The sequence below is a fragment of the Palaemon carinicauda genome, chromosome 24 (assembly GCF_036898095.1).
Source record: "Palaemon carinicauda isolate YSFRI2023 chromosome 24, ASM3689809v2, whole genome shotgun sequence".
In the NCBI taxonomy this organism is placed as follows: Eukaryota; Metazoa; Arthropoda; class Malacostraca; order Decapoda; family Palaemonidae; genus Palaemon; species Palaemon carinicauda.
In genome coordinates this window covers 96,030,809-96,053,308 of record NC_090748.1, presented here as the reverse complement: position 1 = coordinate 96,053,308, position 22,500 = coordinate 96,030,809, and the positions used below count along the sequence as shown (strand labels likewise).

The following is a 22,500-nucleotide window of genomic DNA, read 5'->3' as shown; positions in this document are numbered from 1 at the left end:
TATATATATATATATATATATATATATATATATATATAAATCCTGGAATAAATTTTGCTAGGCATTTACCATTTTGAAAATGGATATATTGACGTTATGTGGTGATATTACGGTCACCAACCCGTAATATATAATAACAAAGTTGGGTAAAAAATACAGTCGTCTATATTTTGCTGAAATACGGCTGAGAACAGTGTATTTTTACCGAGAATTTCCGATTAAAAGTACGGTTTTTTTTTTTTTTAACAGTGTCGAGTTTATATTCAATGTTCTTTATTTCTCACGATGTTTATATATTTCCTTTTCTATTTTTCTGATAGGGGTATTTTTCCCTGTTGGAGCCCTTAGGGTGATAACATTTAGCTTTTCCAACTAAGGCTGTAGATTAACTTATAATAATAACTTGAATAAAAAAAAACATGAAGTGTCTAACAATCTTGGGTATTAAAAATATAATTTAGTTAGAAAAGTTGAATTTTTTTTTTAAATGCAGAAGCATTATTAATAATAATAATAATGATGATAATAATAATAATGATAATAATAATAATACTTCTACTACTACTACTACTACTACTACTACTACTACTACTACTACTGCTGCTGCTACTACTACTACTACTACTACTAATACTACTAATAATAATGATGATAATGATAAGAATAAAAATGAAAATTATGATACTACTACTACTACTACTACTACTACCAACAACAACAACAACAACAACAACAACAACAACAACAACAACCATAATAATAATAATAGTTAGTATATTTCAAAATATGTTTGTTATAACTTTCACGACTTACTGTTGGCATGCAGATGAACTGTGAAAGTAATCCGCAAATGGGTCCAACGGGCTTTTTTAAAACTCCCCAAATCAATTTGATATCCAACTGGGCTCCCATATTAATGTTATTGAAAAGGATGAACAAAGATACAACTGTGATGAAGATGATATCAACCACTCTGGAGCGGCGATCAACGACAACCTAAGGAAAAAATGGTAAATTAATATCTTTTTTATATTAAATGGAAAATAGTAAATTAATACTTTTTTCATATTAAATGGAAAAGGGTAAATTAATATTATTTATATGAAATGGAAAATGTTAAATTAATTTTTTTTACATGAAATGAAAAAATGGTAAACTGGTATTTCCTTATATAACATAAAAAATGGTAGATTAATATTTTTTTCATATTAAATGGAAAATAGTAGATTAATATTATTTATATTAAATGGAAAATGTTAAATTAATTTTTTTTACATGAAATGAAAAAATGGTAAACTAGTATTTCCTTATATAACATAAAAAATGGCAAATTAATATTTTTTTTATATTAAATGGAAAATGGTAAATTAATATTATTTATATGAAATGGAAAATGGTAAATTAATTTTTTTTACATGAAATGAAAAAATGGCAAATTAGTATTTCCGTATATAACATAAAAAATTGTAAATTAATATTTTTTATTCATATGAAATGAAAAAATAGTATATTAAGATTCTTTTATATGAAAAGAAAAAATGGTAAATTGGTATTTTTATATGAAATGAAAAATGGTAAATTAAATTTTTTCTTTACATGAAAGGAAAAATGGTAAATAGGTATTTATTATATAAAGGAAAAATAATAAATTAATATCTTTTTATATGAAATGAAAAATGGTGAGTTAAGATTTTTTTATATGAAAGATAAAATGTGAATTAATATTTTTTATATGAAATGAAATATGGTATAATAATATCTGTTATATGAAATGGAAAATTGTAAATTAATATTCTTTATATGAAATGAAAAATTGTAAATTGATATTTGCTTTTATGTGAAATATGGTAAATTAATATTTTTTTATATGAAATGAAAAATGGTGAATTAATATTTTTTATATGAAATGAAATATGGTAAATTAGTATTTTTCAAGTGAAATGAAAAATGGTAAATTAAAATCTTTTTAATATGAAATGAAAAATGGTAAATTAGTATATTTGATATGAAATGAAATATGGGAAGTTATTATTTTTTTATATGAAAAAAAATGGTAAATTAGTATTTTTTATATAAAGTGAAATATGGTAAATTATTATTATTTTTTATATGAAAAGAAAAATGGTAAATTATCATTTTTTTTTTTACATAAAAATAAAAATGGTAAATTAGTGTTTTTATATGAAATGAAAAATGGTAAATTAAAATATTTTCAGTATGAAATGAAAAATGGTAACTTATTTTTTTTAACATGAAATGAAAAATGGTAAATTAATATTTTTTTACATGAAATGGAAAATTGTAAATTAATATTTTTTAATGTGAAAAGAAAAATGGTAAATTGATATTTTTTATATGAAATGAAAAATGGTAAAATAATATTTTTTATATATGAAATGATAGATGGTAAATTAATATTTTTTAGTATTAAATGAAAAATGGTAAATTAATATCTTTTTGTATGAAATGAATTTAAAACATTAGAAAACTAATTAGATATTTCAAAACAATTTAGGGAATATTACACAATTATTTCATCCAATTTAAAAACTTATTATGGTTGCAGTGGCCTATTGGAACGGGTCTGCCTGGTGATCGCTAGACTTGGGTTCGAGTCCCGCTCAAGCTCGTTAGTTCCTTTAGTGTCTGCAACCTCACCATCCTTGTGAACTAAGGATGGAATGTTTGGGGGAGCCTATAGGGCTACCTGCTGAGTCATCAGCAGCCATTGCCTGGTCCTCCCTGTTCCTAGCTTGAGTGGAGTAGAGGGCTGGCTAATCCTATGTATATATGGTCAGTCTCTAGGGCATTGTCCTGTTTGTTAGGACAATGATACTGGCCTTTCCTTTGCTATTCATGAGCGGTCTTTAAACCTATCAACCTGAGAAAAAACTAATTAGATTACTACTCTAAAGAAATTATCAAACCATCTTATGTCAAGAGGTATTGATTATGTCAAATTGATAATTAGTTGCAATGTTTACCAGTAATTTCTACCTTTTTTCAGTTGTGTCTAACACCAACACTTATATTGCTGACTCACTATGATAACAACCTAAAAAAAAAAGAAAAAAAAACTCTCCATGGGATAATCTACATTGTTCTTTAGTATACAAAGCTTCAAAATGCTGTTTTTAGGTAATATTTTATTCATGGGAAATATTTTTCTTTATGATATTATCACAGTAAACATTACGTATTCGTACAAAAAATTGTTCAGATATTGTTTTGGGAGAATCTAGAGCTACTTACATTTTGTTTGCTGTTCAAAGTAGAAGAAATTGTACAGATTCTGTTTCAAAGAAATCTAGTGCTACTTATATTTTGTTCACTAATCAATGTACAAGAACTTATTCAGATATTGTTTGGAGAGATTCTAGAACTAATTACGCTTTGTTCACTAATCAATGCACAAGAACTTGTTCAGATATTGTTTGGAGAGATTCTAGAACTAATTACGCTTTGTTCACTAATCAATACACAAGAACTTGTTCAGATATTGTTTTGCGAGATTCTAGAGCTACTTACTTTTTGTTCACTAATCAATGCACAAGAACTTGTTCAGATATTGCTTTGCGAGATTCTGGAGCTACTTACATTTTGTTCACTAATCAATGTAGAAGAACTTATTCGGATACTGTTTCTAGTACTACTTACAGTTTGTTCACTAATCAATGTACAAAAACTTGTTTAGAAATTTATAGTACTACTTACATTTGGTTTACTAATCAACGTGCAAAAACATGTTCAAATGTTGTTTCTAGTACTACTTACATTTTGTTCACTAATCAATGTACGAAAACTTATTAAGATATCTTTTTGAGAGATTCTAGAGCTACTTACATTTTGTTTACTAATCAATGTACAAAAAGTTATTCAGATACTGTTTCATTACTCCAAACCCTTCTTACCTGGAGATCGTCCCGCAGAAGGGTACGATTCTTAAAATCCGGGTCAAGATCGTTTCGAGTCAAGTAGAAAGACAATTGAGTAATGCCCCAATAGTATCCAGAGAACGTTATATTCTTCACGACTCCCTCGTTTACTTCCTGCGCAGTGAATACAACACTGGAATGAACAAAATCCAGTTTCCAGTCTTCCTCTGGAACGACCGTGACGACGAGAAGCGCTTCCAAATCCTCAGAGGTCTGGAAGTTACGTTTCATTTCTGAACTTTCGTTAAAACTCAATGATATGTTCAGCGTGTGCTGAGTGTCCTCTGGCACTTTCCAGATTCCAGTGTGGAAGGTTTCCAGGTGGGGATTACATGCACTGGAACGTCCAAAAACTAAAAGTCCTTGAATGAGAATTATCCAGAGCATGGTCATCTGAAATAAAAGATGAATCAAAGTGATCAAATATTTATATGGAACGAAAATAAAACCAAATAACTTGGAAAAAATAGCTTAGAGTTCACAGAAACAAAAAAGAAAAATAATGATAAAAATGGAGAAATGTTAATTACAATCAAAATGAACATACATTTATATGGAACAAAGTATAAATCCCAATGAATAAAAGAAAATGATAAAAATGAAAAAAAAATATGATAATTGCAATCAAAATAAACATGCATTCACTTGGAACAATGAATAAAACCCAATAATTTGAAAAAAAAAAAAACTTTGAGTAGAGTTCACAAAAAAAAAAAACTTTGAGTAGAGTTCACAAAAAAAATAACTTTGAGTAGAGTTCACAAAAAAAAAAACTTTGAGTAGAGTTCACAAAAAAAAACTTTGAGTAACCCAGAGTTCACAAAAAAAAAACTTTGAGTAGAGTTAAGAAAAGAAAAAAAAAAAGTTGAAATGGGGAGAACCTTGGTAGGTAGAGATGAGGAAATCTCGCCAATGAAATGTGTTCACCTTCGCTAGGTCACATTTCAAGTACCCGTGAAGTAATCAGGCTTAAACCTCTTCTAAACCAATGTTGCCATGATTGGTAATTATCCCATACCATTATGGTGAAAGATCCCATACCTATCTTTTCTATATGATTTTTCGTTAATTTACTAATTGTAATAATTATTCTTAATCCGTTTATATTTTACATCAAACTTTAGATTTGAGAAAAACGATTAAAACTAGTATTGATAAATATGCTGATTATTTTGAAATAGGAAGCTATATACACACAAGACAAAAGACTGATTAATCATAAAGATAAGATACTGTTGTAGTTGTATGGGAGTGATAACTTCACTATGATTTACACATACTTCTTTTTATTGTTATTATTATTATCATTATCATTATCATTGCAATAATAATAATAATAATAATAATAATAATAATAATAATAATAATAATAATAATAATTATTATTATTATTATTATTACTATTATTATTATTATTATTATTATTATTATTATCAGCTAAGATACGACCATAGTTGGAAAAGCAGGATTCTATAAGCCTAAAGGGCTCTAACAGTGAAAAATAGCCCAGTGATGGCTCTAACAGTGAAAAATAGCTCAGTGAAAAAAGGAAATAAGGAAATAAATAAACGAAAAGAGAAGAAATGAACAATTAGATTAGAATATGCTAATGAGTATAATAAAAATGACTTTCTGTAGAACAAGCTCGAGGAAAATAAAAGAAAGGAAAAAGGAAAAAGAAGGAAAATGTATGCAGTTTAATCACATAAGAAACGATACAATTGCCACTGAAGCAGCTCTTCTAGGAGAAGGACGCTCCAGAATCAAACCATTGTTCTCTAGTCTTGGGTAGTGCCATAGCTTCTGTACCATGGCCCTCCACTGTCTTGGGTTAGAGTTGTCTTGCTTAAGGGTGCACTCGGGCACACTGTTCTACCTTATTTATCTTCCTTTCGTTTTGTTAAAGTTTTTATAGTTTATATAGCAGATATTTATTCTAATGTTACTGTTCTTCAAATATTTTATTTTTCTTTGTTTCCTTTCTTCACTGGGCTATTTTCCCTGTTGGAGCCCCTGGGCTCATAGCATTCTGCTTTTCCAACAAGGGTTGTAGCTTAGCAATTAGTAATAATAATAATGATAATAATAATAATAATAATAATAATAATGATAATAATAATAATAGAATGAAATGTTGTAAACGCCACAAAACATCGTTATCTTTAGTGGCAGTGATAATGAACTCACAATTCAATCATGTTTAATATCTCTTCATATTTCCATGTGGTCTAAATGCAGAACATCTTACTGGCAAACTTTGGAAGGTAGGCCTACTCATACAACCAGTCTGCAGTCTTTTTAAAAACAATGAGAATCTGACTATCTAATCCTCAGGCTACAAAGGAGGTTATCAAGGCTTTCAAGAGGAAACTGAAGATTTTCTCATTCTGTAAGTGCTTCGACGGTGTAGATTTGACAATAAACGAGCAATATGTTGTATGAAATGTTGAATGCTTTCGAACGAACATGATAGATTGTGGAGGTACTGTAGAGAGTAGGGTTCCCCTGCTGTATAGGACCAGGAAAGCAGCCCTCAAAGTAAAATAAGAAGAAGCGTCAACCAATTTGAACAGTCTTTCAGACCATTTACTTCTTGAATGTGGAATTTTATCCTTTCTTACATCGTGAGGCAAAGACCAATTAACACCTTGCAATGTCAGGTTTGTTTATTACGTGAGTCTCCCTTTCTTTGTCTGTATATTATAAAAAAACGTTGACTTTATGATTCATATAAACTCAGGATGGTCCTGGCACACCGGTATCTCAACTATAAAATCTCAATTTTTTCGTCCTTTCAAGTTAATGAAGACAAACCTGCAAGCTCCATATGATAATTTTCACCTTGTCTTTCTTCTTCTAATGGAATTTCACTCACCTTGTCTTTCTTCTTCTAATGGAATTTCACACATCTATATCGGTTCTTTTCGAGTTAAACTCCCTCACCATCTTTCCTTCTTCTCTTTTCATTACTCGGTATTTGATTACTTATATTACTAAAACTTTGATTACTGTAAAAACCTTACGTTCAAACCTGCTTTCCTTGAAGTTCTACTCTTAGCTGTTATATGAATCAGGTCAAACAAAAAGACAATGAAAACAATAAAATGAATATTACTAACGTAAACATCTCGAATTATTCATTCGTAAATACCTTGATAAGTATGACGTGAGCTGTATTAGTTGACACAGGAACTTGGGATGCAAACGTAGTCAATATTCAAACAATGAGCTGTAGTAGTTGACACAGGAACTTGGGATGCAAACGTAGTCAATATTCAAACAATGAGCTGTAGTAGTTGACACAGGAACTTAGGATGCAAACGTAGTCAATATTCAAACAATGAGCTGTAGTAGTTGACACAGGAACTTGGGATGCAAACGTAGTCAATATTCAAACAATGAGCTGTAGTAGTTGACACAGGAACTTGGGATGCAAACTTAGTCAATATTCAAACAATGAGCTGTAGTAGTTGACACAGGAACTTAGGATGCAAACGTAGAGTGAATATTCTAACGAGTCAATGTCCTCAAGCAGTTCGTCTCTTGACGCAGCACTATGCAAGCTCAAGGAAAATGAACTGACACTCCTTAAGCATCCTAAAACGGTTGAGACTCATCTGATTCTCATATTGAGACTCATTTGCTTATGAAACGGGTACCAGTTTCTCCCCCATCTGATAACATATCTATCAAAAGATATTGCTTCAACATATCTTAAAATTATATTTTCTTCTGGATAAGAGTATCAGATAAGAAGATGACCGAATAAAGGCCCTATCATTTTTTCGTTCTGCTCAACAGCATCTTATATCTACATCCAACATTACTATATTTTCTATTGTTTGCTGTCTAATGTATTTAGAATATCATCATCATTATTGGAGATAATTGCGGCTTCTACCATATTGATTTTGTACATATGTTATATTAACAGTCGATAATATGTTATTAATGTTCATTTCATAAATCGCTTCTTCGGGTTATGGACATTTTTGTAAGAATACCTTTACTCGAAGTAATACAATGAATGTCCATTCAATTGGCAGGAATCGCCACCGTGTAGAACAGTTGTAAGAGAATCCTCACCTTGTAGGGTAGTTTTAAGAGAATCGGCACCTTGTAGAGCAGTTATAAGAGAATCAGTACCCTATAGAACAGTTGTAAGAGAATTACCACCTTAAAGAGCAGTTTTCAGAGAATCGGCACCCTGTAGAGTACGGAATCGACACTGTAGACAAGTTGTAAGAGAATCTATACCCTGTAGAAGAGTTTTAAGAGACACACCACCTTTGTAATATAGTTGTAAGGGAATCGGTACCATAAGGAACAGTTGTAAGAGAATCTGTACTCTATAGAACAGTTGTAAGAGAATCAGTACCTTGTAGAACAGTTTTAAGAAACTCGTCACCCTGAAGAGCAGTTGTAAGGCAATCGGCCCCTTGTAGAGCAGTTTTAAGAGAATCGCTGTCTTGTAGAGTAGTTGTAAGGGAATCGCTACCCCCAAGGAACAGTTGTAAGAGAATCTGTACCCTATAGAACAGTAGTAAGAGAAAAATCACCTTGTAGATCAGCCTTGAGAGCATCAGCACCTTGTTGAGTAGTTTTAAGAAAATTGGCACCTTGAAGAACAGTTGTAAGAGAATCGGTACCCTTTAGAACAGTAGTAAGAAAATTGGCACCATGTAAACAGAGGTAAGAGAATTGTTCCCCGTGTGGATCAATTGTAAGAGAATCGGTCCCTGTATTATATCTTTAAGAGAATATGCGACTTGAAGAGCAGTTGTAACTGGGAATCGGTACCCTGTAAAATAGTTGTGAGAGAATCGGCACCCTGTAGAACAGTTGCAAGAGAATCGGCACCCTGTAGAGCAGTTGCAAGAGAATCGGCACCTTGTAGAGCAGTTAGAAGAGAATCGGCACCTTGTAGAGCAGTTAGAAGAGAATTGGCACTTTGTACATAAGCTAGAAGAGATTCGAGACCCTAAAAAACAGTTGTAAGAGAATTGTAACCCTGTAGAACAGTTGTAAGGGAAAAGTAACCCTGTAGAACAGTTGTAAGAGAATTGTAACCCTGTAGAACAGTTGTAAGAGAATCATCATCTAGTGTAATAGTGTAGAACAGTTATAGGAGAATCTGCACCCTATGGAACAGTTATAAGAGAACTGGCACCCTGTAGGATAGTTGTAGGAGAATTGACACTCTGTAGAACAGTTACAGGAGAATCTGCACCCTGTGGAGCAGTTGTAGGAGAATTGACACAGTGTAGTATAGTTGAAAGAGAATTGGCACCCTGTGGAACAGTTATAGGAGAGTCTGCACCCTTTAGGGCAGTTGTAAGAGAATTGGCACCCTGTGGAACAGTTATAGGAGAGTCTGCACCCTTTAGGGCAGTTGTAAGAGAATTGGCACCCTGTGGAACAGTTATAGGAGAGTCTGAACCTTTTAGGACAGTTGTAAGAGAATTGGCACCCTGTGGAACAGTTATAGGAGAGTCTGCACCCTTTAGGGCAGTTGTAAGAGAATTGGCACCCTGTGGAACAGTTATAGGAGAGTCTGCACCCTTTAGGGCAGTTGTAAGAGAATTGGCACCCTGTTGAACAGTTATAGGAGAGTCTGAACCTTTTAGGACAGTTGTAAGAGAATTGGCACCCTGTGGAACAGTTATAGGAGAGTCTGCATTTATGGATCATCGTATGTTTACATAAATATTTTATTTTTATTTTTTATTTTACATGTACTGTATTTACAATTGCAATTTTAACTATTTATCTAAATATCTTTATAAATGAAAAATATATCGACTTGTGAATAATTTTTAATCGAAGTTTTGAATCCTATTTTATTTACATTAAACGCATTTATCATTCTTCTTTTAATACATTTACGTAATCGACGAATGGGCAACACATTAAGTGCATGTACTATCTATGTATCTGGCTGGAATACAACGTAAGAAAATACATTGTTTACAAAGTGGCCTTCGAACATACGGGGCTACCAATTCATAAAACGCCACAAGACGTTTAATCACCGAAGTATAAATAATTGAGATGGTTTAGCACCCTCAAGCATTTGAATTAATTATACACAAAAGTTTTAAATTATGTAGTATGACTAGAAAGGCCAAATTTTATGTTAATTTAATTACATTTCATCGTGTTTTGTTGGTAGTTAGGTTATTCATGTCGTCTATGATGGGCGAGTTCATTATAGGTGTAGGGGTAAATAAAAGTCATGGTTACCAATATATTATCTATTTCTATTATATTTGGCACAAAATATTCACATAATGAAATGTTAAAAGAAATAAAACATGACTGCATATATCATAATTTAGATACAATAATGATAGAGTGATAAAGACGAATATTACGAATATGTAACACCATTCCTCCCCCACATTCTCGTAGATGACAATGATTTGAAAAGAAGCCAATAGATGGAGTTGGTGCTTTGTTTAAAGTACCTTGGATTTTTCCCAGGTGAAGAACGAAAAAACGACAACGTGGCCAACTTGATATACACCGATATCAATATCTGTAATATAATTATGACAAAATATTTATCAAATTATTATTTCAGTATTATCGCTTCAATAATCCCGTTTAATTAAGAAAAATAGTTTTAGATGGAAAAGAGGTCTAATTGCTTAATCACATTTTCTCTGTTCGTGAACTATGGCAATTCTCATGATCAGGTAGTTTGGTAATAATGATAGAAATATAGTTGTGATTCTTTTTAACATTTTAGATGATCCAATGTGGCATAACTCCGGACTTTCCAGGATATGATTGGAACATGAGTTTTATCTTCATTTTTATTAACCGTAACTCTTAGTCTAGAAGACAATCGGGCCATTAAAGCCAAACGTCGTAAAAGCTATTTATAATTACATAAGAAATCATCCAAACTTCTTCAACTGAAATGAAAGCTTGACTTTATTAACGCAAAGAATCATAATTCGGAATAAAAACGGTGCTTTGTAGATTCAATATTGAGAGAGAGAGAGAGAGAGAGAGAGAGAGAGAGAGAGAGAGAGAGAGAGAGAGAGAGAGAGAGAGAGAGAGAGAGAGAGTTTCATGTCATAAGTTGCCATTATCACAATAACCAAACCAGAGTTGTATGGGTATTTATTCTTTCAACATTTACGATTGGTAACTGCCGTGGTATAGCCCACATACAGAGTCAAAGTATTCTCAAACTGTTTTCCTAATTAAGGTTCCAAGTAGTACCAATATGGTCCCATCCAGGAGTCAACCTATTTATTATACAGTATGTACTAACCGTGTTTCACACAATTGTACATAATTCCTTTTGTATATATTATGCTTGTATCTTCGCTCTTCCCTCGCACTAAAACGAACATGAAAATTCATGTCTGGTTTTTCCTCTGTAATATTGTCTGTCTTGTGAACTTGTTATGTCCTGTTGCCTTGAGGTTTTGTATATAAGGAGAATGTTCTACAATAATATAAATCAGTCGTTTCCAACCTGCCTTTGAGTTCAGAGCCTTACTCGGCGCCGTCACAAGTAGGAATTATATAGTACAACTATAAAGTTAGAAGCATAAAAAAAATATTGTCGTTAATTACTCATATGGTAATTCACTTCAAAGGATCAAATCTTTCACATGCCGTTCTATAATGATTAATACCTAATACTACATTGTTAAGAGGAAAAAGTGATATAATGACACTAAATTTGCTATCATAAAAGCAAATTTCCATTGGTATCGCCTTCGTTTTTTTCTGCTTTTTAATACAGTGTAACATCAGAACCCTTTTTATTCCTTCTGGGCAAAATTTACTCCATAAACATATTACACCTGTTACCGTAAGCATTTTTTATGACCTTGTAAATTCATCTCTATTATTATTTTCGATCATTATTTTGTTGAAAAATCAGTAACATCCGAAGTGTATGTTTTATTTCAGAATCTGGCTGGACTGTTTGAGACCAGTTACTATAACGTAAGAAAAAAAATACAGTTTATAGGTGGCCATTGAACATTCAGAGGTACCAATTTATAATATGCCACAAGACACTTATCGTCGAAGTATGATATATCTAGAACCTTTAGCATACTCAAACATTTAGAGTAGTAATATATATATAAGTTTTAAATCATGTGGTATATGAATATAAAGTCCGTTTCTATGATTATTTAAGTATATTGCTTCCTATTTTGTTGGTAGTTGGGTTATTCATGCCGTCTATGATGGGCGAGCTCATTATCGGTGTAGGGGAATATAAAAGTCTAGGTTACTAATAGATTATCTATTTTAATTGTATTTGGCATAAAATTTTCATATAACGAAACATTATGATAAATAGAACTGTATTACAAAGCTTAAAATTCAAATACAGTATTAGTGACGCAATAAATGTATATATTAATTTTATCTACGTACGTTCCTCCCCCATATTTTCAGTACACAATTATGCAACGACAGTGATTTGAAAAGAAGCCAATAGATGGCGTTGGTGCTTTGTTTATAGCAAAAAATATCTGAATTTTCTCGGGGTTCAGAACCAAGAAGCGACCCGTGGTTGGTTACTTCAGTATATTCCGGTATCAATCAATATGCATCAAGAATATCTGTAATATATTGATTTTAAAATACTAATCATATTAAGATATAAATATTACGCATTTAATCCCCATGTTTAATTAGGAAATATAATTCCACGTTGCAAAATATGATAAGAGATATGATGGGATAATAATAATTTCTTTATTGGTTATCATGTATTTTAGTGATATTAAGGGCAACACAGTTGTGATTTCTCACAACATTTAGAAATAAAGACTATAAGATTGTTCCACGGATTCCAGGAAATGACTTTCATCTTACATTTTCATTAAATGTAAATATGTGCATATAACTAAGACAATCGTGACCCTAGAGAATAAAACAAGTTTACTTGATCAAGAAAAACTATTTGAAACATCAATTATAGACATTTATTCAAGCTGTCATTTGCGCTCCGTAAGTGAGTTGTTTAACGAGCTATTGGTCAATTGGACATTAGAAAGATGACCCCTGTAAGATTAGCATACACAATACCTTTCAGTATGTCTCACGAACCTATATTGAATACATACATACATACATATATACATATAATATATATATATATATATATATATATATATATATATACTGTATATATATATTTGTATATATATATATATATATATATATATATATATATATATATATATATATATATATATATACAGTATATATATATATATATATATATATATATATATATATATATATATATATATATATATATCAACGTGACATAGTTTTTAGTGTGTTTATTATGATCACTGATATTGAAAACAGTTTTATTTCTAACCCTGTCCTGCCATTTAACTCCCAATATTCTTCTGAGGGCTTTGTTTAGGTTGTGGATCCCAGTTGAAAGTTTGGTGAACTAATCTCTCTTGGGGAGTGCAAAGAGCATGCCCAAACCACCTCCATCAACCCCTCATCATGATCTCATCCATATATGGGACGTGAGTAATCTCTCTTATAGTTTCGTTTCTAATTCTGTCCTGCCATTTAACTCCCAATATTCTTCTGAGGGTTTTCTTTTTTAGATTTTAGAGCCCAGTTGAAAGTTTAGTAAACTAATCTATCTTTGGGATTGCGAAGAGCATGCCCAAAACAATCTCCATCTACCCCTCATCATGATCTCATCCACATATGGGACCTGAGTAATCTCTCTTATAGTTTTATTTCTAATCCTGTCCTGCCTATTTAACTCCCAATATTCTTCTGAGAACTTTGTTTAGGTATCAGAAAATCCTCTTTAAAAGCGTAATCTTTTGTGATCTGTTTTGATGGAGAGTTTCGTAGAGACGTATTTTCGTTCCATTGTTTTTTGTTGTTTCATCCGATGCAACCGTCAGGGATGAGAGGTCAAAGGTAGAGTCTTTGTCACAAGTCAAAGGGTTACTTTTACTGTTCTACCTGTTAAGCATTTTATCATTTCCACACAGTTGCGTCCTATGTCACTGTATGTTGATACTGATACCCTTTATTTTCTTTTGATGGTAAAGAAAAAAAAAATTTTTTCCTGGCTTTATTTGAAAACAATTACCTATGTTATTTGGATGAGTATTCCACTTCAGGGAGCATCAAGGCAATTAATTAATTGGCATTACACTTGAAACAAACAATGCTTGAAAAATAAGTGTCAGTTTTGTTTATGTGTATAGTTGGAACGCTCTGATATCTGCTCAGAGAGAAGTTTTCTTTTGAGTAATCGTTTGTATCGATTCATAAAAGCAATTCAAAGCCAATTAGTGTTGAAATTCCAGGATTTAGATTTTCTTTGACCTAGTTCAGAGAAAATGAGCCTGTGGTGCAGGTGCCTACCCGAGGCTTCATCACGTGACCTACTTTTTCTTTCGATCAGCCAAAAGGGAGAATTATCAAAGTTAAATATGCATTTGGAATCCAAACAAATTTCTGCCTTGCGATCTGCCGGACTGGGTTCGAGACCGGCTTGTTAAGATCTTAAAATCTTGAAATGCTGACTCCACTAACTAAGAAGATGTCATCTTGATCAAAACAGGACAGTCCCCTCATCGCTGCAGGTGCTCTCGTCGAGGCTTGGTTTACTTTCAAAATGCTGACGACTGAAGTGATGACAGATTTGACCAAACAATACGGTAATCGAATCTCGTCTCGCTGCTCACACTTTGGGGATAGATGTTTTTCTTTTGTATAACATATCCTTTTAAAAGTGTTGTATCTACCCATGACACGGCTCAAGCTTAATAGTTTCTTTCAGTGTCTGCAACCTCACCATCCTTGTGAGTTAGGGATAGAGGGGTTTGAGGGAGGCTATAGGTCTTCCTCCTGAACCGTCAGTAGCCATTGGCTGGCCTTCCCTGATCATAGCCTGGATGGAGAGGAGGCTGAGGCGTTGTTTATATGTATATATGGTCAGACTCTAAGTATTGTCACTGTCCCTTGCCTCTGCCATTCATGAGTGACATTTAAACCTTTAATCGTTCTTAAGGTTTTCTATTGATTACACCATTTATCCTGAACATGAAAGGTTAATAATCATTATATATATTTTACAAATGCACATATCCAACAAGTATATGAGTCTTTATAATATCAAGGCAGCTTCAAATAAGTAGAAATTTGTAATATTTCTACATAACGATCTGCAAGATATTGTACTTTTACAACTCAGTCAAGACTTACTTTTTGTCATTTGTTCTCCATATAACATCGAGGTCTTAAGCAATCACAGTCACGTAGATGCAACAGACCTGAGTCATCAGCAGCCATTGCCTGGCTCTCCCTGGTCTTACCTTGATGGAGAGAGGGGTCTTGAACGCTGATCAGTCTCGAAGGCATTGACTTGTCCCTCCCCTCTGCCATTCATGACCTACCTTTAAGTAATGTCATCGACCCACTATTTATATCTCTTATTTTACTTGGACGAAATATTTGTGTTAAACTTAATATCAGGGTTAAAGAGATAATAAGTCTATTATATCTTGTTTTATCTGAATCAAACAACGTATTTTTAGTCTATATCTTTATTATTTTATTTTTTTTATAAAAACTAATCTGACTAATTTGAGAATTTCTTCAATTCAAATAACTTTTTCACGAACTCAAGAGATAAATGTTAATTTCAATGAAAGGGATAGAAACAAAAACTTTATTTTGTAATCAATAACTTATTATAGAAAAGTATTAAGTCTTATATAACCCGTTTTCAAAGCTATATACAAATATAAATGAAACATTTAAAATCATAACGTGCATATTTCGTACATACAAGACTTTTATCGAAACAGCAAAATAATTTATATACACAAAGAAATTGCAACTGGATTATCTTTTAGACGTTATTTTCATTAATTTCAAATATATCGCCTTAGATTATTTCTTTAGATTTTATCCCATACAGAAGTTGTCTATAGATATTAATATCTTTTCTCTATGTCATCCTCGAAAGTAATTATCTCAGAGCCTTTCTTCCCGGGGGATCCTTTGTAATTTTCTTAAAGATGCGATTCTGCTCATCGAGAACATATTATTTTGTCTTCTTTATCGTTATATAAGAGCTTTTGGATCCTTTAGAGAAAAAGATTTTTTTCAAAAACTTTTGCATTTAATATATATATATATATATATATATATATATATATATATATATATATATATATATATATATACATATATATATATATATATATATATATATATATATATATATATATATATATACATACATATATATGTATATATACAGTATATATATATCTATACATATATATGTATATATATATATATAATACATGTATATATATATACAGTATATTATATTGGCTTTTATATTTTTGGTCATTTTAACTGTGTAATGATTGTTTATGTTTTACTTTTCATTTATATCTTATTTCTTTCCTCTCTTCACTGGACTATTTTCCTTGTTGGAGCCTTTGGGCTTATAGCAACTTACCTTTCCCACTAGGGTTGTTTTGAATAATCTCCCTTATGTAATTAACCTGATATATATATATATATATATATATATAGTATATATATATATATATATAGTATATATATATATATATTTATACATATAAATATATATATATATATATATATATACATATATATATATATATATATATATATATATATATATATATATACATATATATATATAAAATATATATATATATATATATATATATATATATATATATATATATATATACATATATATATATAAATATATATATATATATATATATATATATATATATATATATATATTTTAACTTCATTTTGAGTGAAAATTAGATATATGCTTGAGGCTCGAGGTGAGGATGGCAGGTTCATCCTTGCCAAGATTCTTGGGCAGTATGTGTTGTTCTATGCTAGCATTATTTTTAATTTCAGAAACATATCTACTGAAAAATATGCAACTTTTATAAGGATATCCTTGTTTTCATGGTTTTGAATTGAATTTACTTTTATTCTTTATAACAAATGATATCATCGTCAACGACCTTCGATGTCAGGATGCCAGAAAACTCCAAATCAATCAATTTTTGTCCAATTTGTCAAGGTATTCTAGTTTGAATACAATTTTCACTGTAAAATATCTCATAGATTGTTATTATACAGTCAGACATCGGTATTGTCATTGCCAATAAAACATTGCACGCTTAAATGATGGGGAAACTTTTCTTTTCACTGGGCATACGGGAGAAGATAGACAATCCAAAGCACAGTTTGTATACAATTTTCACTTGAACGCATCTCATGAACTCCAACAATATATTGGTATTGTTTTTACTAATATCACTTTGGACGCTTAAATGCTATGACATCTCATTTGTTTAAACTTTGGGAATACGGAAGATAGACAAGCCAAAGCACAGTTTGCATACAATTTTCACTTGAACGCATCTCATGAACTCTAACCATATATTGCTATTGTCTATTACCAATAACACATTGCAAGCTTAAATGGTATTACAACTAATTTTTTTTTTAACTCTGGGAATACGGAAGAAGATGGACAATCCAAAGCACAGTTTGCATACAATTTTCACTTGAACGCATCTCATGAACTCTACCCATATATTGATATTGTCTTTACCAATAACACATTGCAAGCTTAAATGGCATTGCAACTTTTTTTTTAACCTCGGGAATACGGAAGGAGATATACAATCCAAAGCGCAGTTTTCAGCAATTTCGATTATAATCCGTGGGGGATGAAACCAATGACTTTCGTTTTCAAATCTGTCGTACATTGTACAATATAACATTATTCTATGGGAATTTTTATTCTTAGTCTTGTGAAATTATCGCAAACAGTTATCTTCTAATAAATTCTTTAAATTATATCACATAGAATTTTTTTATTTTTATTTTTAAACTATGATAATAATAGCTTTACTTAAACTCCGTCTTGTCAATTTTTGATATCTTCATTACCTTCAATAATCTTAATCTCCCCGAGTTATCTATAACCTGATTACTGTGATATTGTTTTGTTATTCTTTATCCCCTAAAAATGTTCTCCCACTGTTTCTTTAATATTTCATATAACATGTTCCCCTTAAAAACTTCCTTTCCTTTTTTACGATAGTCTAAACTGTTAAAATTTGTCCGTAAAAAATTGTAAAAATCCTGGAATAAATGTTGTCAGGCATTTACCGTTTAAAAACGGATATATTACGGTTATCAACCCGTAAAAGATAATAACAAAGAAGGGTAGAAATTACGGTCACCTGTATTTTACTGAAATACGGTTAAGAACAGTATATTTTATGGAGAATTCCGATTAAAATTACGGTTTTTTTTAAGTATATATTATCTGTCAAATGGAATTATACCTAATCGTTTATTTAAATTCCACCACTTGAAGTTATCCTTAACTCCTTTCTGTTATTTCCTATCACAATCATAACCCTTCACAATTTGCTAATCTTTTTCACCTATCACATTTTCCATAACCTTTATCTCATGGACATCTCTTTAAACTTTATTCCAATTTCTTTCACATCTTCACCCGGGACGAATGCTTCTTCTTCTCCTGCTGGAGTCTGCGGAGAAGAGATCGTCTGCTGGGCCTCCTCCTCTCCTCTGCAGCATCCACAGAATTTTTTCACCAATTGATAAAGGAAGTAGAAGAGGATCAGGGGTGGTCCCGTCACGAACAGAGTTGCTATGATTGGGACGGATGACAAATCACTGAAAGGAGAGAAAAAAATATGATTATTTTTTTCAGAGAGCAATAGTTCAGTGGAATAACATAATTTAGAATCAAAATTTATATAGAGATGTTAGTAGGCTTAGAAGCTGAGACTTGAAGGTCATCAACTTAATTAGAAAGCAACAATATGTACATACACACACACACACACACACACACATATATATATATATATATATATATATATATATATATACATATATATATATATATATATATATATATATATATATATATATATATATATATATATATATATATATATACAGTATATATATACTGTATATATATGTATATATATATATATATATATATATATATATATATATAGATATATATATACATACATATATATACATTATATATATATTTATATATATATATACATATATATATATATATATATATACATATATATACAGTATATACTGTATATATATATATATATATATATATATATATATACATATAAAACTAGCAGTTATTCCAGTGAGATAACCCACGGCTCAATATATAATTACATAATAAGTAAAAAAAAATAAAAAACTTCCACGACTCGAAATAAATAAATAACCAAGAAATAAAGGAGAGAAGATTGAGATTTAAGAACAAGGTTCTCGAAGACAACTCTCTCTCTCACCTGTAGGGACTTTCGAGTGACAACTTCAGAAGGATAAACGCCACCCCCGGGTTCTGCATGGCAGTCTCTATGCTGACGGCGATGACCTGAGGCTTGCCGAGACAGAAGAGCTTGGCGAAGAGGGCCCCCAAGGTGTACCCACTGAGAGCCACGAGGAATCCCGCTAGGATCATTTGCCCTGTCATCATTATGACCGCTTTGTAGGAGTTGTAGGTTCCTACCTGATATCAGGACAATCAGGACAAGATTTCATCAACCCAGTTATTACATTATGTAGTTTTTCATTACTTTAGTTGAAATACACATTATTTCCTTTCCTCACTAGGCTATTATTCCCTGTTGGAGCCCTTGGGCTTATAGCATCTTGCTTTAAAACTAGACTTACAAAATGAGTTGTGGAAATGAAAATGCATTTTTTTTAGACTCACGAAATAGCTGTAGAAATCAGAATTAATTTTTCTAGGCTTACGAAATGAGTTGTAGAAATTAAAATGTATTTTTCTAGACTTACAAAATGAGTTATGGAAATCAAAATGCCTTTTCTTTTAGACTTATGAAATAGTTGTAGAAATTAAAATTAATTTTCCTAGATTTACGAAATGAGTTGTAAAAATTAGAATACAATTTCTTAGACTTAGAAATTGAGTTGTAGAAATTCAAATGTATTTTTAAAACATACAAAATGAGTTGTAGAAATTAAATTGTATTATCTAGACTTATGAATTGAGTTGTAGAACTTAAAATGCCTTTTTCCAGACTTACGAAATGTGTTGTAGAAATTAAAATATACTTTTCTACATTTAGGAAATTGGTTGTAGAAATTAAAATGCCTTTTTTAGACTTGAAAAATGAGTTGGAGAAATTAAATGCTTTTTTTTAGACTCAAGGAATGAGTTGTAGAAATTAAAATGTATTTTTCAAGCCTTACGAAATGAGTTGTAGAAATTAAATTGCATTTTTCTAGACTTATGAATTGAGTTGTAGAACTTAAAATGCATTTTTTTTTCAGACTTACGAAATGTGTTGTAGAAATTAAAATATTCTTTTCTACACTTAAGAAATTGGTTGTAGAAATTAAAATGCCTTTTTTAAACTTGAAAAAGGAGTTGGAGAAATTAACATGCTTTTTTTTTAGACTCAAGGAATGAGTTGTAAAAATTAAAACTCTTTTTTGTAGACTTACAAAATGAGTTGTAGAAATTAAAATAAATTTTTTTCTAGACTTACGAAATAAGTTGTAGAACTTATAATACATTTTTTTCAGACTTACGAAATAAGCTGTAGAAATAAAAATGCATTTTTCTAGACTTACTAAATGAGTTGTAGATATTAAAATGCATTTTTTAGACTTGGGAAATAAGTTGTAGACATGAAAATGCCTTTTTTTTAGTCTTAGAAAATAAGTTGTAGAAATGAAAATGGTTTTTTTCAGAATTAGGAAATAAGTAATAGAAATTAATTTGCATTTTTTTTAGACTTTTGTATCAACAAGAAAATATGCTGTTATTGTTATCCTTTTGTGAATATTTGCATTAACCAACCAATAATCGAGAGAAACTAGCCAACTAGGCGGGGTGGGGGGTGGGGGGGGGGGCGCCTTCGACAGAACAGAATATCCATAAGGGACGAAAGACTATAATTATTATCATACGAGTCAAATATATTTTCCTAAAATTACATTAGAAAAAAATATCAATTTTCAAGCCATGAATTTTAGTTGATATACTGAAGAAAATTTATATAAGTCTATAGTCATGTATCGTGATGATCTATGAAAATGTATATAAGAAAATCTATATAAGTCTGAAGTTATGTATCGTAATGATTTATGAAAATTTACGAAATAAAATTTCTAAAAGTCTGAAGTTATGTATTGTAATGATTTATGGTAATTTATATAAGGATATTTATATAAGCCTGAAGTTATGTATCGTAATGATTTATGAAAATTTATATAAGAGAATTTATATGTCTGAAGTTTTGTATCGTAATGATTTATGAAAATTTATATAAGAGAATTTATATGTCTGAAGTTTTGTATCGTAATGATTTATGAAAATTTATATAAGAGAATTTATATGTCTGAAGTTTTGTATCGTAATGATTTATGATAATTTATATAAGGATATTTATATAAGCCTGAAGTTGTGTATCGTAATCATTTATGAAAATTTATGTAAGAAAATTTATTTGAGTCTGAAGTTATGTATCTTAATCATTTATGAAAATTTATATAAGAGAATTTATACAAGTCTGAAGTTATGTATCGTAATGATTTATGAAAATTTACGTATTAAAATTTCTATAAGTCTGAAGTTATGTATTGCAACGATTTATAGTAATTTATATAAGGATATTTATATAAGCCTGAAGTTATGTATTGCAATGATTTATGATAATTTGTATAAGAGAATTTATACAAGTCTGAAGTTATGTATCGTAATGATTTATGAAAATTTATATAAGAGAATTTATACAAGTCTGAAGTTATGTATCGTAATGATTTATGAAAATTTATATAAGAGAATTTATACAAGTCTGAAGTTATGTATCGTAATGATTTATCAAAATTTATGTTAGAAAATTTATATAAGTCTGAAGTTATGTATCGTAATGATTTATGAAAATTTATATAAGAGAATTTATATACGGCTGAAGTTATATATCGTAATGATTTATCAAAATTTATGTTAGAAAATTTATATAAGTCTGAAGTTATGTATCGTAATGATTTATGAAAATTTATATAAGAGAATTTATACAAGTCTGAAGTTATGTATCGTAATAATTTATCAAAATTTATGTTAGAAAATTTATATAAGTCTGAAGTTATGTATCGTAATGATTTATCAAAATTTATGTTAGAAAATTTATATAAGTCTGAAGTTATGTATCGTAATGATTTATGAAAATTTATATAAGAGAAATTATATACGGCTGAAGTTATATATCGTAATGATTTATCAAAATTTATGTTAGAAAATTTATATAAGTCTGAAGTTATGTATCGTAATGATTTATGAAAATTTATATAAGAGAATTTATACAAGTCTTAAGTTATGTATTAAAATGATTTATGAAAATTTATATAAAACAATTTATACAAGTCTGAAGTTATGTATCGTAATCATTTATGAAAATTT

At 30.2% G+C, this 22,500-nt stretch overlaps 3 protein-coding genes across 3 annotated transcripts in view; all 3 read right to left on the bottom strand.

The window, feature by feature from the left end:
* Positions 1–4,323, bottom strand: part of LOC137617904 (uncharacterized) — a 12,702-nt gene extending 8,379 nt beyond the window's left edge. The window contains exons 1-2 of the mRNA XM_068347848.1: positions 3,912–4,323; positions 814–996 (exon numbers count right to left, since the gene is read on the bottom strand). Of these exons, the coding sequence (XP_068203949.1) occupies positions 814–996; positions 3,912–4,322 (594 nt within the window). The 5' untranslated portion in view covers position 4,323. The remainder of the gene's footprint in view (positions 1–813; positions 997–3,911) is intronic.
* A 4,753-nt stretch (positions 4,324–9,076) lies between these two features.
* On the bottom strand, positions 9,077–17,752 carry LOC137618496 (mucin-22-like). The gene is made up of 2 exons (XM_068348654.1): positions 17,654–17,752; positions 9,077–9,586 (listed from the first exon to the last, which is right to left on the bottom strand). Exons 1-2 carry the CDS (start codon positions 17,750–17,752, stop codon positions 9,077–9,079), a joined length of 609 nt encoding a protein of 202 aa, XP_068204755.1.
* LOC137618220 (ileal sodium/bile acid cotransporter-like) overlaps positions 16,779–22,500 on the bottom strand; it is a 15,540-nt gene continuing 9,818 nt past the window's right edge. The window contains exons 7-8 of the mRNA XM_068348346.1: positions 19,358–19,578; positions 16,779–18,695 (exon numbers count right to left, since the gene is read on the bottom strand). Of these exons, the coding sequence (XP_068204447.1) occupies positions 18,461–18,695; positions 19,358–19,578 (456 nt within the window). The 3' untranslated portion in view covers positions 16,779–18,460. The remainder of the gene's footprint in view (positions 18,696–19,357; positions 19,579–22,500) is intronic.

Coding starts and splice junctions, on each gene's coding strand:
- LOC137618496 (XM_068348654.1), bottom strand. CDS start 17,752: ATGTACGACAGATTTGAAAACGAAAGTCATTGGTTTCATCCCCCACGG. Junction 9,587..17,653: donor TGGATTGTATATCTCCTTCC/GTATTCCCGAGG, acceptor ACTGTTCCACAG/GGTGCCAATTCTCTTACAAC.